This window comes from Notothenia rossii (assembly GCF_949606895.1).
Source record: "Notothenia rossii genome assembly, chromosome: 1".
NCBI lineage: Eukaryota > Metazoa > Chordata > Actinopteri > Perciformes > Nototheniidae > Notothenia > Notothenia rossii.
Genome location: NC_136912.1, coordinates 5,183,406 through 5,199,088, shown reverse-complemented (window position 1 = coordinate 5,199,088; position 15,683 = coordinate 5,183,406). Strand labels below are relative to the sequence as shown.

The 15,683-nt window shown below is 39.5% G+C and overlaps 1 protein-coding gene across 1 annotated transcript in view; it reads left to right on the top strand.

Annotated features, from left to right (window-relative positions):
- LOC307040802 (uncharacterized protein) overlaps positions 1-11,348 on the top strand; it is a 116,441-nt gene extending 105,093 nt beyond the window's left edge. The window contains exons 17-21 of the mRNA XM_079683912.1: positions 8,920-9,180; positions 9,441-9,522; positions 9,629-9,689; positions 9,983-10,164; positions 10,273-11,348. Coding sequence (XP_079540038.1) covers positions 8,920-9,180; positions 9,441-9,522; positions 9,629-9,689; positions 9,983-10,164; positions 10,273-10,327 — 641 coding nt within the window. The 3' untranslated portion in view covers positions 10,328-11,348. The remainder of the gene's footprint in view (positions 1-8,919; positions 9,181-9,440; positions 9,523-9,628; positions 9,690-9,982; positions 10,165-10,272) is intronic.
- The last annotated feature ends 4,335 nt before the right edge of the window (positions 11,349-15,683 follow it).

The window sequence follows — 15,683 nt, the reverse complement described above, 5'->3', positions numbered from 1 at the left end:
ACCACCTCTCTGGCAGGCACTGAAAATGGGGGTAAAAGTTCCCGGCACTAAGTACTCTTTTTGGTGTGAACGCAACATCAGGGGCACTAACGGAACTAAACGGGAAAAGTACGGGGTAAAAGTACTCCGGTGTGAACGCGCCCATTGATGTTGAGGTACAGGCTACGCCACTTTCGGGTCCTTGGGGGAGCAGCTGGCAGCGAAGCAGCCCAGAGAGAACTCTTTCTTCATTGTTTTTTGTGTATTCAGTCAAGCGGGTCAAAGTTTCAAAGTACTTCACATCTTATTAATCGGCCTAGTTTTACCTTACCAGTGCAGTGGTAAGGTATTCTGTGGAAAAGCACCGTATTTAGGTTAGCCTTCACAGAAAGGCAACATTCAATGTTATAATATTCATCGTGTCCTTTCTACTGTATATGCATATATTCCTGTCTATTGCTTTCATTTGTATTTAATGTTATTATGTTTATACTTGTTTCCACACATTTCACAATTTGTGGGTGGATGGATGAATGGATGGATGAAAGGATGGATGGATGGATGGATGGATGGATGGATGGATAGATAGATATATAGATGGATAGACTGATAGATAGGTAGATGGATAGATGGATATTTAATTCATCCCAAATTGTGAAATTTGTGGAAACAGTAAAAAAAAACAAAGCAATGCTTTTTGCTCCCAAGTCAGCGTCCTCTCTTCTCTCCATTGACACCCTTGATGAGTTGAGTTTGTCGATACCTACAAATATCTTGGATTTTGGTTGGACAGTAATCTGAACTTCAAACACCATATTGAAGTTCTAACAAATAAATTGAAATTCACTCTTGGCTTCCTTTACAGACTTAAATGTTGTTTTTCCACTTCATCCCGTAAAAGGTTGGTCTCTGGCTTATTCCTGTCCCAGCTGGACTACGGTGATACCATTTATAGATTTGCCTGTCCCACTCTTTTGGCCAAACTTGACCCACTCTACCATGCTGCACTGCGTTATATATCAAATGCACCCTATAGGACTCATCATTGCAAACTGTATAGCCTAACTGGATGGTCCTCTTACTATGCGCAGGATGCAGCATTGGTTTTTATTAATGTATAAAGCCATCTTAGGAAAGCTTCCACTGCACATATGAGCCAGATTTGCTCCAGTTTGTGACTCTTACAACCTCAGATCTATGAATAAAATAGATGGACAAGTGCTACTGACAGTTAATCGTCTTAAATGTATAATGTTTAGCATGATATTTAATCACGTATCTTTTGTGCTTTGGTACAACACAAAGAAAATTATAGTAAAAAATACTCTGTAGCCACAGACCACTTCACCAGGCTGTATCTCACCATTTCGTGTTTATAATTAAAAAACACAATTATTAGAAATGCATATGTGCCAGCGTGTCAACTCTGAGCAGCAAAGTGGTGTTGACAGTGTATTATTTCAACTTAAGACTATATGTGTAAGGACATATTTCCAGAATAAATGATCACAGATAATGTTCCAGCTTTTTTGTAATGTGTCCTTTGACAAACTACTTTTATAAATGGCTATGAGCCAGATGTTCACAGTTGTGATAAAGGGTCCAGTTTAGTAATGCATCCTGTCTATTAAAATGTAGTGATACCTTTACTAAAATTGAAAAAACACAATGAGGTTAAGAAGCTATGGATAAAGCAGTTATGAAGAACCTGAGGTCTGTCATAGTATTGAAAGTTTGTATTTTGGATAAAAGTATTATTGTTAAGTTATTTTTTCTTTGCGTATTGATTAGCCTTGAATGCAGTGACAAGTTCTATGTATACATGTGTGATAGAATTATTTTTTGAATTACATTTCACATGAGAAAAATTGCTCTGAATGTATATTGTTGTGTTCATATTTAAGCAATAAATTGCAAGACATAGGTTCTGTAATTTACATAATTAATTTCTAATGTACTTTCTATATATTTCACAGGTTACCAAGGGAAATTGAGTCATTTAGCAATTTCGTCTTCGACAGCTAATGCAGAGTAAGTTGATCAACTCAGTACTGTTAGAAGTTTAAGTTGACATATAAATGTTTTTGTAAGATGTTTTAGTTTCAAGAGGTTTAAAGATTTAATTTATTTGTGTTTTTTTCAGATTCCACCAGATGGGTGTGCAAAATATGTAGCTTTAAATCGAACAAAAGGATAGGATTGTTAAAGCACTAAAGGCTAAAACATGTAAATGTTGGCCGCTGCCACTCAGTCCTTTGTCTTTATACAGATTGCCCTTGTTCGTTTAAAACATGTAATGCCCTTCGTGCCCATTTGTCCCGACAGCACACAGAGTCAGTAACACCAGGGGCCTCATATACGGTATAACGCCGTGCGTAGGATTCACGTGGGAAGGTTGCTTACGTAGTAGAAATCCGAAAAATAGGTCAATACATTTTCCGATTCACCGAACATTGCGTACCGGTGAGGAAAGTGCGTACAGCACTTCCTACTCCGGTTTCCCTTATAAATCACAATCGACTCGAAATGCGGTGCAGCTTTTGCGGGCTTCACGTAACGCCCATATTTGCCTATAAATAGTCAAAGAAACGCCTTTTCATTCATTCATTTTGACTGACAGCATGGAGGTCGGATCGTCACCAAAATAAATAAATAAGTGGTCCGAAAAAGGTTAATGACAGAAAGAATACACATAGCCTTCCTCAGGCAGTGTGTTTGTACCGGGGACAGGAGACCCCCCCTTGATGAGAAACTCTAAGAAATGATCGGGGGATACCTCCGGAGTGGAGTCATGACGACTGGATCTGAATTATTTGTTTGTATTTGGTAGTTTGTGTTCCAGCTTTCGATCAGCAACTATCCATAATCCACCAGTTAAAGGAAATACAATGTGTTGTGTTATATTAGCTGTACAATTGACCACATGGTGTTCTTAGCTTCCATACCTCCTGTGTTTTACGAGTGACTTATCAAGTCTCGGCAAACGGCATAAAACACGATTAAACGTGAAAGTATATAAAACCGTGCTCGTATCTACAACCTATAGAAATACAAAACGGCGTCAGTTTAGACGTAATTCTGTCCTCCTGCTTACCGCATCATTTATGAAAAAACATTTCATAACATTAACACAACATATTTGAGGTGGTTTTAAATAACATATCCATATTTATTTATTTCTCTAAGTTATGTTTTTGTGTGCACTGAGGAGTCTCAAACAGGCGTTTGTTTAATCATTTTAAGATTGGCTTTAATCAATGTTTGAAAAGGAATTCTTCATATATGATAAATTAGAGGTAACATTTTATTTATGGTATTATTTCCACATATTTCTCTCCATTCTTCCTTCTGCCAACGGTGTCGCAGTTTTTCGTCTCTCCCGTTTTTGTGCTTAGTATGTACGTAGTACGTAGTTATGGTTTCTAGCAACAGTGACCTTTTCATATGTTTTGCCTGAGCCCACTTTGTCCAACTACATGTTTTGTATATTGTTAAGATAATGTTTCAAAACCTTGTTGAGGGGGTTCTTGACACAGCACTTTTTAGTGTCCCCTGGAAACAGTTTCATTTGTTGTCCTTTGAGTATTTGCAGCTCAATGCTGCACATTTTGTCAAATTGGTGAAGATTTTTTCAAAAAAGACTTCCAGAGCTGGTTACAACTGATTATCTTGCTTCGTTGTTTCCACCTGTTGCAATTAATCTTCTCTATGTTCTGCATTTCACGTGTTTATATTTTTCTTGTTCTGTTAATGTTTTCGTGAATAAAAGAGACTCACCACAACTCTTGTCCATACTAATGCCATAACATGTGATGATCAAATAGTGTAAGAAAACACTGCAAACAGATGAAAAAATAATGAATTCCATTATTTGCCAACAAGGTGAAAACAGGCAGACTTAAATATTGAATGCCTCTTTACTGAGTGAGTAGAGTGTGTGACCAGCGCACAGCCACAGTCCTGCTCGTCACTGACGGAAATACTTAAGGTTAAGCTACAATCTATGCTGCAGTCTTGATGGATCTAAAATGTTGTTCCAGCGTCCTGATTCAGTTTCTGATGTTTCACTGTCCTCTAGTGGGGGATCTTAAGTATGACACATTCAGTCTTCATCACCCAGAGAGCTCCCTCCACTGTCTGCTTTAAAGGGTCAGGACACCTAAACTACAAACATACTTATTTCCTCTCTTACCTCCAGTGGTATCTAAACATGCAGATAGTAAGTGATTTAGCTGCATGCTCTGAGGTACATTTTGTATTCACTTAAAAGTTTCTGTCAAACTTAAGACACCTCTGCACACTGCTTTTCTAACTGATCCACCTAAACAAGCCAAAGTAATTTAAACTATTGTGTATTAATCAACATCATATCAAACATTGTCTGTCCTTCCAGTCCATGTGAGAGTGGTTCATGAGAGGCATGTACGTTTCCCACGTCTCCAAGTTCTGCATTTCTCTGCAAGCAAATGCAACCTGACCACAGAGATAAGAAATACCAAGAATAAAAAATGTAATTTTCCATTCTCTCTTATAATTAATACAGTTCTCTTCATCCTGTTCAGTTAAACTGCCTCGTGGGTTCACAGGTCAATTCCTTCCTGTTCCTTCACTACACCTGCAGACTGTGTGACTTCCTCAGTGCTCAGAGAGATGAACTTTTATTCTGTTCTTAATTTGAATGCTCTTTTCTGGTGTTAGTGGAATATCGGCAGAAAGTGTTTTTTCTTGTGACTTTAGTCTGTTTCGTTATGTTTTGAGCGTGCAAGACAAACCCAACTTTCCTATGTGATGGGTGTTACTGGCATTTGGCTCATCATGCATTTTAATTATCTAAAGAGGAAGGAAATGTGGTTGTTAACCAGCCTGATATCCGTCTTCTGCTCATTGCTTCAGAGGCAAGGCATCTTTGAACACATGGTTCCTCCTTCACTGTGAGTAGAAACAGTTTATTGATGTAATGATTCTGTATACCTCCTGTGAACATTATTTAATCTGACATGTTTTATAGTCTCACAGAGATGAGAGGAGCAGCTATGAGTCTAACTGCAGCAGCGAGTGGATTAGTTGTCTTCCTGCTCTCTGTGTCAGGTACTGTACATCTACACTTACATTCAAAGGAAATCATGTGTGTAAATGAGTAGATCTGAGTTTTGTGAAATTCAAACTTCCCAAAAGCAAATCAATTAAATTGTGTATAGAATTTGGAAACACCGAGAAATGTTCAGTTTTTTTGTGACACTTGTAATGGATATTGGGAAGATCTTTCCCTGTGTTGGTCGATGCACTTTTCTGTTGTATTTTGCATGAATTAACTGAGTTCAAATTCCTTAAGACATTACGTCCTGTCTCTCAACCTCCCTTATGTCGCCATACCTCTGCACAACATGCTGTTCGTTCATTCTCTAATCTCTGACATCAGTGTTTTATTTCCTCACTCTGAGTTGATTGCAGTCCTCAGCTTTTGTCTTATCTGTATATCAGAGAGAAGCAGCTCACTCAGTGTTCTGCATTTACATTTACTTTGAACACGTAAGTCCTCAGCACCCTGAACACAGAGTGAACAAGGAGGAAACTGAACAAGAAAAGCAAAGGCCTGTATAATTAATATGATCCCTGAACATGCATTGATGATGTCAATTCAAAAGGAAAGGGGTCTTCTGTTCCCTGCAGTGTGTTCTATAGGTTTGTGTGCATGTCAATGGTCTGCAAAGGCTCAAATCCATGTGTTCCCTTCAGAAGGAGTTTCTCTTTCCCACACGCAACATGTACCTCCTCTATCTGTCATGGATTGCGAGTCCTGGATCTTGAGTCGTGGCTGCGGTCCTGGATCATAAGTCCTGGATGGATATCCTCGTGGATTCATCTTCTTATTATACACACATGCATTTCAAAACATTTGGACTACCTATGTTGCAAATGTATTATCTTTTCAATTTACACACGGCATCTATTGCACGTCTGTCCGTCCTGGGAGAGGGATCCCTCCTCTGTTGCTCTCCCTGAGGTTTCTCCCATTTTTCCCTTTAAACTCTGGGGTTTTCTCTGGAAGTTTTTCCTTGTACGATGTGAGGGTCTAAGGACAGAGGGTGTCGTATTGTCATACTGATATTCTGTACAAACTGTGAAGTCCACTGAGACAAATGTAACATTTGTGATATTGGGCTCTATAAATAAACATTGATTGATTGATTGATATTCTATCCTTAGGTATTCCTGCAGCCCTCCAATGATAAACTCTGATAAATATCTCGTACAATTCTCATTTTCAGTTCAGCTATAGTTATAGTTAGATGTTATGATAATAACTGCTGATACTCGGAGATGTAAAAGCTTCTCCTGGTTACATTTACCCCAAATCTATTTTCATAATTGTATCCACTTTGTGTCCATTGCTAATTGTTAACTTAATTAACTTTGATTCTAGTTTCTGGTGTGCTCTGTGTTTCAGTGGTTCAGGGTCAGGATGGCTGGGGAGTGGCTTACTCTTCTACTGAGATCTGTGCAGTGAAAGGATCAACAGAGGAGATAAGATGCAGCTTCACATACCCATCCACATGGGATGAAGGTGAAAACACAGTAGAGAAAACATTCTGGTTTAAACAGAAAGATGGTGAACCTGTAGATCTGACCACAGACTCAGAGTATTCAGGTCGTGTAGAGAATCTCTGTGAAAACAGCACCTGCACTCTGAGAATCAGAAACCTGAGAGAGAGAGACTCAGCTGAGTACAAGTTCAGGATCAAAACAACCCGAGATGCATACTCGGGTCCTACAGTCACTTTGTCCGTCACAGGTATCTGAAAATGTCCTCAAACATTTAACATTTTATGTTAATTTCTAAACATAAACATGATTGATCTTTTTTTTAATATTTCTACCTTTTATTCAGATCTCCAGGTGCAGGCGGCCAGATTAGGATCATCTACCTACCTTCAGTGTCTCAGCAATTGTTCATCTGGTCATACTTCCTACATCTGGTTCAAGAACAGACAGGAAGTCAAGGAAAAGACAAATGAGTATGCATACTTCAGATATGATTCAGCAGACAGTTATGCCTGTGCTTTGAAGGGATATGAAGACTTCCCCTCTCCTTCAGTGTGTGAGTTTACTCAAAGTCTTTCACTGACATTAAATGATTGCACTCGTTTTTTATTATTTACCCACCAGAGGTCGCCAGCGGACCTGTCAGTCTCCAAAGATCCCGGTTCAGTGTCTTCATTTCCTGTGTCTTCTGAATTCTATTACATGATGTTTATGGGCTTTAGATTTTGTTCAGTTTGATTTAAAATATAGATAATAAGATATATGTCAACAATAACAGCTGCAGTCTACAGAATAAAAAAGGAAAAATGTGTTAAATGACATGAAGATTATCGCTCTCCTTCTAAATATGTGTAGTGTTCAATGTGTGCACTGATTATCTTTTGATAGTAATGTTTTGTTGACTGAATCGCATGTATGCTTAAGTATTATGAACACAATGCCAGTTGTCTTTCAGCAAAACGTCAAGCAGTCAAAAAACGGTTTGCTCTCCACACACACATGATTCTTATTACCTGAAGCTTACCTTTATGCAAATCCTAAATAAAGGCTCCAACCTCTGGTCAAAGTCAAAGCTGCATGTGTTTACATTCACCATGAGTTTTAGTCAAGGAGAAAATATTCATAAATAAAAACAATATTAATCATTCAACAATATATTAACTCTTCTTCGTCGGTTTTTAATACAAAAGTAAATCAAGTTCCACCTGCCACTTTCTAACGAACTATTATTAATTACAAATTAACTTCCACTGTGAAAACTCATTTTGAAATTAAATGTGATTATGTTTTCTCCCACAGACGGTCCAAAGCTCCCCTCTGTGTCAGTGAGTCCCTCTGCTGAGGTAGAGGAGGGCAGTTCAGTGACTCTGACCTGTAGCAGTGATGCTAACCCAGCAGCTACATACACCTGGTGGAAAGATCAAAATGCACACCTTTCTTCTGTCAATGAAGGACCAAAGCTTGTCTTCAGCTCCATCCAGTCCTCTGACTCTGGAGAGTATTACTGCAGAGCTGAGAATCTGGTTGGGAGTATAAAATCTGAATCCATCTCTATTGATGTGAAATGTGAGTAAAACCCAGATGATTTAAAAAGCATCATTCAACCAATGACTACTTTGTTCACAGTGTGCTGCTGTTGGTCAATGAGATGGAGAGCAGCTACAGTAAATGAAGTTTTGTTTATAATTGGCTCCCAAATCTGCACGTATGTTCAGGGTATTCAAACCAGCAGTAATACAGAAAACTAAATATATATATACAACATAATTGCTTTCTTTAGCTCTATCAACACAATATATTTTTACTCATTTTTGTTAATTTATTTTTATTTCCTCTAGATGGTCCAAAGCTCCCCTCTGTGTCAGTGAGTCCCTCTGCTGAGATAGAGGAGGGCAGTTCAGTGACTCTGACCTGTAGCAGTGATGCTAACCCAGCAGCTAAATACACCTGGTACAAGGATACTAAAAAAGTGTTTCAGGGAGCAGGAGGAAGTTATAATTTCCCCTCCATCAGGTCTGAGGACAGAGGGATCTACTACTGCAAGTCTGATAATCAATATGGAGAGATCAAGTCTTCTTCTCTCTCTGTAGATGTCCAGTGTGAGTATAAAACATCAGCAGTTCTGATGAGACAGCGACCCAGCAGTAAGGGATGCATGCCATGTAGCCGGAGAGTTCCTGGGTCACTTGTGACTCTTTATTTGTTGACAACAATGAAATAAATAGTTTCATATTCATTTGGTGTTGTATATTTAACAATAAATTATAGTATTGGAAAGTGTTGCTCCACAAAGTGCAGGCCATAACTCAAAAATGCAACATGTGACAAAGCCATCTTAACATTTGAAACATACATCACATCCTGTTGTGAATGACCCGGGTCTCTCTGAATCTCCAGATGCTCCAAAGTCTCCCTCTGTGTCAGTGAGTCCCTCTGCTGAGATAGAGGAGGGCAGTTCAGTGACTCTGACCTGTAGCAGTGATGCTAACCCAGCAGCTAACTACACCTGGTACAAGGAGGATGAAGACTCTCCAAAAGCTTCAGGACAGATCTTCACCATCACTGACTTCAGAGCTGAACACAGTGGGAGTTATTCCTGTGGAGCCCAGAACAAGTTAGGACGTAGTAACTCCACCTTACATCAGATTGTTGTGACAGGTACATTGTATGCATTCAGCTACAACCACAAAGCGTGCTTGTTTTCACATCTGCATTTGTTGCAGCACTCTGACATTGAATATAAAATGTTTTTTATTAACAGTTTTGAATACATTTTGTATGTAACATTTATCATTCAAGAAAAATAAACCTCACACACCCCCTGCAGTACTCCAAAGCACCACTCTGCATACGCATATCCCCATTAGAGAAACATTGCTGTATTAACTGTCTGTTCTCCGTTGATCTCTGTTTCTCAGGATCACAGAATCTACTACCTTTTGTATCAATCCCTGTTGTTCTCCTGGCTGTCATTTCTCTCTCTTTCTTCCTGTCGATCAGGTGAGCAGATCTGATCATCTTAATCATTGTTTGGTAAATCATTGAAAATGAATTTGTCAGAACTAAAACTTTTGATCATTTATTTTTTATATAATCTGCTAACCAGAAAAAAGAGGGCTTCCAGAGACTCGTCTGAGCCCGGGGAGAGACCAGGCAACAGGGGAGAGGTGAGATGAGATACATGTCATAAATTAGTCATAAAATAAACATGTTCATCTCACAATCTCTTCAACTCTTTCTTGGATGTAAATACATTCTTTGTACATTCCAAAGTGTTCCTACTTTTTGCCCTTTAATCTTTTCTGTCAAACAACATCATGTTGATGAAGAAGGGACATGTCTCCACCATTACCACAGCTGCTGTTGCTTTGGCCTTTTTCTGTCTGGATGAATTCCTCTGTGAAATAAATACCTATTATTTTGTAAAAATGTGTAGCTAAAAGTGTTTTTAACCCGGCAGCCTCTACCGGATCAGGGACAGCGGGAGCAGCAGGATGACCTTCAGTATGCCACCGTCCACTTCTCCAACAACCGAGCAGAACCTCTTTACTCCAACATGAGAGCAGGTCAACACCTCGGACACACGGAGCAACAGGAAGCAACGGAGTACGCTGCCGTCAAGTTCAAAAGTCGTGCCCCGAGGTGAGCAGCTCCTCACACAGGAACATTACCCCATGTCATAACTTTGAAATATATTCACTGATTTTGTATGCCTATTGTCATTAAGAGATATTATCATGTATTTCTCAGGAGCAGACCAGAGGACCCAGCTGAATTGTACAGCGTGATCACCAAAATCCACTGAACACAGCAGGCTTTGCATTTGAACTGTGATACTTCTGTTCCTAATCAATAATGTATTTACGCAGGTTAATATACATTTCTCAAACATATTTCTCAGGATGAGCCTCTCCAAGAATGTGCCATAGAGACAATTTAATATCTTAGAGAAACTTAAATTGTATTATATTAAGTGTTCAGCTTTTCTTTTTGTTTTACTCTGAATGGGTAAGCTGTTATTCATTTCAAGTATTTCAAGACTATATGGCCTGCTTTTTAAATATAACTTGTGTTACATTGTTTAAAAAAAAATTAATAGCTAACCGGCTTATGTACATACCTTTCATTTCACTGGACAATATGTATTCATGTTGTTCTTGTACTGACTGAAATACGTTCTTCTGAAATGTTGGTTTTATTTTGCCCTAACCCTTTAAATGGATTGTTATATCATTTGGTACAGATATGTAAACCCTAATGATTTTTATGATTACTTCACCTTTCATCTGAAATGTCGCAACTAATTGGATGGAATGCCTTGAAATATGGCACATCCATATATCCATATAATATAAATGACCATGTTAAAGAAACTTAGTGAACATGAAGAAGGTATGGATTGATACCCCCAAATAAAAAATGAAAAAGTGTACCTGCTAAACATCACAATCAAAAACAAAATACAATTAATTCTAGGACCCATCTGTAACGACGCTGCTCCTTAACGCTAACGTACAGTATTCAACAACTCCCCAGGTTAGATGTAAAATGTGTGTACTGTTTTCAATATTCTAATAAACATTTTTTATAATCACAAGATACGTTTAGCTATTTATATTACACTGGGTGTTTCAGAGGAATAAGCATTAGTTGATCTAGTTGCAGTTTCATGCTTCTACCACTGGGTTATAGTGAATAGCCGTATTTTACTGGTGTAAACCACCCCCACCCTGACATATACATTTATTTTATGTGTGTATAAACACTTTTCTCCCATATTATTTCTATTATATCCTTTCTTTTTGATTAAACATTTCCACTGTTAAGATTAGTATGTTTGTACTTTGGGTGAACTGGCCCTTTAAAGCAGACAATGGAGTGATGAAGCCTGAATGTGCCACACTTAAGATTCCCCACGAGAGGACAGTGAAACATCAGATACTGAATCAGGACCTCGCAATGTTTAGTCGTTCACCCTGGGCATTTGGTATGTTTTGGATTGTACACTTTTTCCACTGATGAAGTCACAGACATGTTCCCAAAGAATGTATTTATTTGAAAACAATGTGTTTTACCCAAGCGGCAAACTCTGGGGAAGAGCCGGGACGCTAATACGGAAGTGCCTCAAACTGCAGTTCATCTAGTGGCCAGTAGGAGCAGTCTGCAGAAGGGAAAAATGTCCATAGACCCCCATGTTAAAATGCCCAACTTTACAGCAGAAATAAACATGTTTACATTGTGGTTCAAAAAAACATTCTCTGTATAGTTAGATCCCCCCTTCATGAATATGGATTGGGGGGGGTGAATTTTTTCTCAACTCATCTGTTTAATTAATATTAAGCCTTAAAGCTTTTGCATAAATTAGGGCGTGGTCACTTTGATGGACATGTACATGCCTCACTGCCAGCTAACAGCAACAGGAATGCATTAACCTGTGAACCCACGAGGCAGTTTAACTGAACAGGATGAAGAGAACCAAATTAATTATCAGAGAGCATGGACAATGCCATATATTTTCTCTTGGTTTGTTTCTTCTCTGTTCTCTCTGCAGTCAGGTTGCTTCTGTTTGCAGAGAGATGCAGAAAACTGAGAAGTGAGAAACTCACATGCCTGTTCTGTAAGTGTCAACCCAACATGAAACAGACACATCACACTCATAATCACACTATAGTTAAAGAACGCCTTTGCTATGTTTACTGACTCCTGAAAAGAAGCATGAAAAATAATTCTGTTCTCTCTGCGGTCAGGTTGCTTCGATTTGCAAAGAGATGCAGAACACTAAGTCTTTAACCTGTTGAACCCCATCCCTGTTTTTCAGGTCTCAGGCTAGAAAATGACATTCCCAGAACAAATGACCATAACTACACTTCTAAAAGGGGAAAATTAATAATCTTTTTTCTCAAAGTAATGATAAACCTGTGAGTTGGATGTAGAAGAGTCAAAATCAATATAGATGTTTTTTATTTTAAAGAAAATTCAGATTGAACATAGTAAAAATAGTAAAAAGCCCCTAGTTTTGCTGATATAGGCTTAGTTTGTCGGGGGACATCTTACTTCTTCCTTCTCTCTGTCTATACCTGTGTACTCTCATGTTCCGATTAACCCAGCTTCCCCAAATTTCTTTCCTTTTGGTGTCTATATACGCCGGGATCCGGAGTCATGGATGATCCTGCGGTCCTGTGTCATGGATTGCGAGTCCTGGATCTTGAGTCGTGGCTGTGGTCCTGGATCATAAGTCCTGGATAGATATACTCATGGATTCATCTTCCTATTATACACACATGCATTTTCCAAACATTTGGACTACCTATGTTGTAAATGTATTATCTTTTCAATTTACACACGGCATCTATTGCACGTCTGTCCGTCCTGGGAGAGGGATCCCTCCTCTGTTGCTCTCCCTGAGGTTTCTCCCATTTTTCCCTTTAAACTGTGGGGTTTTCTCTGGAAGTGTTTCCTTGTACGATGTGAGGGTCTAAGGACAGAGGGTGTCGTATTGTCATACTGATATTCTGTACAAACTGTGAAGTCCACTGAGACAAATGTAACATTTGTGATATTGGGCTATATAAATAAACATTGATTGATTGATTGAGTAAAAAACTGTAAATTATAGTGTCCGTCCAAAGATTCTTTTTTACTGATAGTAAAAACCACCCTTGGATGATGGGTTAGTAGGTTAAAAGCTTTAGGAATCCAAAGTACAACATATAATAAGTACCCTGTATCAAGATTGATGCAAAACAAGTGAAATTTGACCTTTTTAGAAAGGTTTAGTAAAAGAAACTCCACCTCTGAGGTGATTTGGGTGGAAATGGGCGTTTTTGCCGTTTCTTTGGAACCCATTGGTCGATTTTGGTGATTGACATCTCTTTTTAACCGTTGGAGATAATAGAATCGAAGGGGGATTTCCACATACAAACGTTAACAAAAAAAAGTGGGGGCGTCGCGCACTCAGTTTTGGCCAGAGCGAACCTATCTCTCACTCTGACATCTGAAAAAGGAAAAGTCGGTTTATTGCTTATGGATTATCAGAAATCATTTCAAAGGGACACAGACACCTATGAATTAACCTTCAGCCGCGTTTTTTTATCGTTTGAATGCCATTGAAGACCACTTTTGACCAGACAACGACAAAGGAAAGCCATTTTGCCGTTTTAGCTACCTAGTGCCACATGTTTTAATGTCTATTTTTGTTTATAAAGTCGCAAGTTCTTATCATGGAGTGATAATGTAGGTACCGATCGATTCTGTGTCTTCTCATGATGCTAATCGATGGGTTGGACGTGCAGCTACGATAAGTAATAAGGGTGTTATGACTTATGAGTGAGTTTCTGTGCAGTAATGCGTTAGCATTTTTTCGCTTGTGGCTAATTTAGAGGCTCAGCGCTAGCTTTGTGGGTTCAAAAATATCAGTTAGCTGAGTTTCTTCCCGTGACATGGATATAAAACATTCATACTTTATTAAATATTAAGAAGCCCTCAGACGCTGTTTCCTGCAGATGATGCGTTTTTCCGCCCGGGGGCGGGGGGATGGGGTTCAACAGGTTAAATACTGTCCGTTGCCTGTACATGACAACCCAACATGAACTGTCAGGTGATGGTAAGGCTGCGGGACCCAAACACAGTCCAAAGAAAGGGGAGGAGGATAGGGAAACAATCAAAAGGCTAGCTTTTATTAAAAAGCCGATACAAAAGGGGGACCAGACCAGGTAATGCAAAATACATAAAACAGGGCAGGGAATCTGGGGCAGGTGGCCGGGGGGCAAGGCAGAGGCTGAGCATTAGCAGAGTTTCTAGCAGGGGAACTCTGGGGGTCTGAGACAGGGGCGAAGGCAGCGGTGGGGAAACTCTGGGGGACGGGAGTGGACCAGGGAGCAAGAGCCGACAGGAGAGGGAAAAGGAGTGAGGGACCCCGACGGGAAAGGATCTGGTGCCAGTTGGACCCCCGACGGAGCTGGAGTCGGCAGAATCAGAATCAGGTTTATTACCAGGTAGGTTTACACGCAAGAGGAATTTCAATCGGTGTCGGGGTGCATAAAAACAAGAATTAAAAACACAGGTAGAGAACAAGAAAAATAATAAAAAATATAAAGGACAATGCAGAGGTGTGGACTCGAGTCACATGACTTGGACTCGAGTCAGGCTCGAGTCATCAATTTTATGACTTGAGACTCGACTTGACAAAATCACAAAACACTTGACTTGGACTTGACCCGACTTGGACTTGAACACCAATGACTTGGGACTTGACTTGGACTTGAGCCTTCTGACTTGAGGTGACTTGATCATTTAATTCAGGGGTCTCCAACACGCCGAGATGCCGCTAGAAGAGCAGACTCCCGTCGGGGAGAGCAGCATCTCCAGCCACTGCAACTCTTGCTGAGAATCCTTGCAAGCAGGGGCGGGACTTTATTTAGCTGGGCCACCATGCGGCCAATCATATGCGAGGACACACTAGGATCATACCATTATGTGAAAGAAGGGTGGGGGGCACAGCAGGTGTAGTGGTACAGGCCAGCTGCACAGAGCGACGGGAGCCGGATTTAAATGCAAGCGCGTCGGACAAAGTCAAGAAATGAGAGAAAACCGAAAAAATAAGCAGCATCTGGCTGCATTTCAATTATATTGGAGAAAGCAAAGCTGAGTGCAGGATTTGTCAAATGAAAATAACCTTCAGAGCAGGTTTTTTTTTTGGCACTCAGGATTTAATGTCAGAGGTGGGAGAAGTTTAGATTGAGTAAAAGTACCAGAGTGTAATACTCGGTTACAATAAAAAGTCCTGCATTAAAAAATGTTAGAAGTAAAAGTACAAAAGTATTAGCATCAAAATATACTAAAAGTACCAACTGCAGAGGGATCTAGATGCAGGTGTTCTTTTCCCCATAGAGACCGCCTCGCTGCACATTATCCCTTGCATAAAGATAGATTGTGGGTCCCTTATAACATGTTGTACACATGTTGACATTCTGGTCACCTTAACATCAGGGATCTTAGCCATTAAACTCCTTCTGAATCAAACCTTCACGGTAGCCTAACCTTACTGATCCCTCTTAAATTAGAAAAAAACACGTTACTTTACCAGCAGAGAGAAAATTGATTATTAAATTATTAATGTGACTAATAAAGAGCAGTTGGATTATTAAGTATTGTTCTGTTGA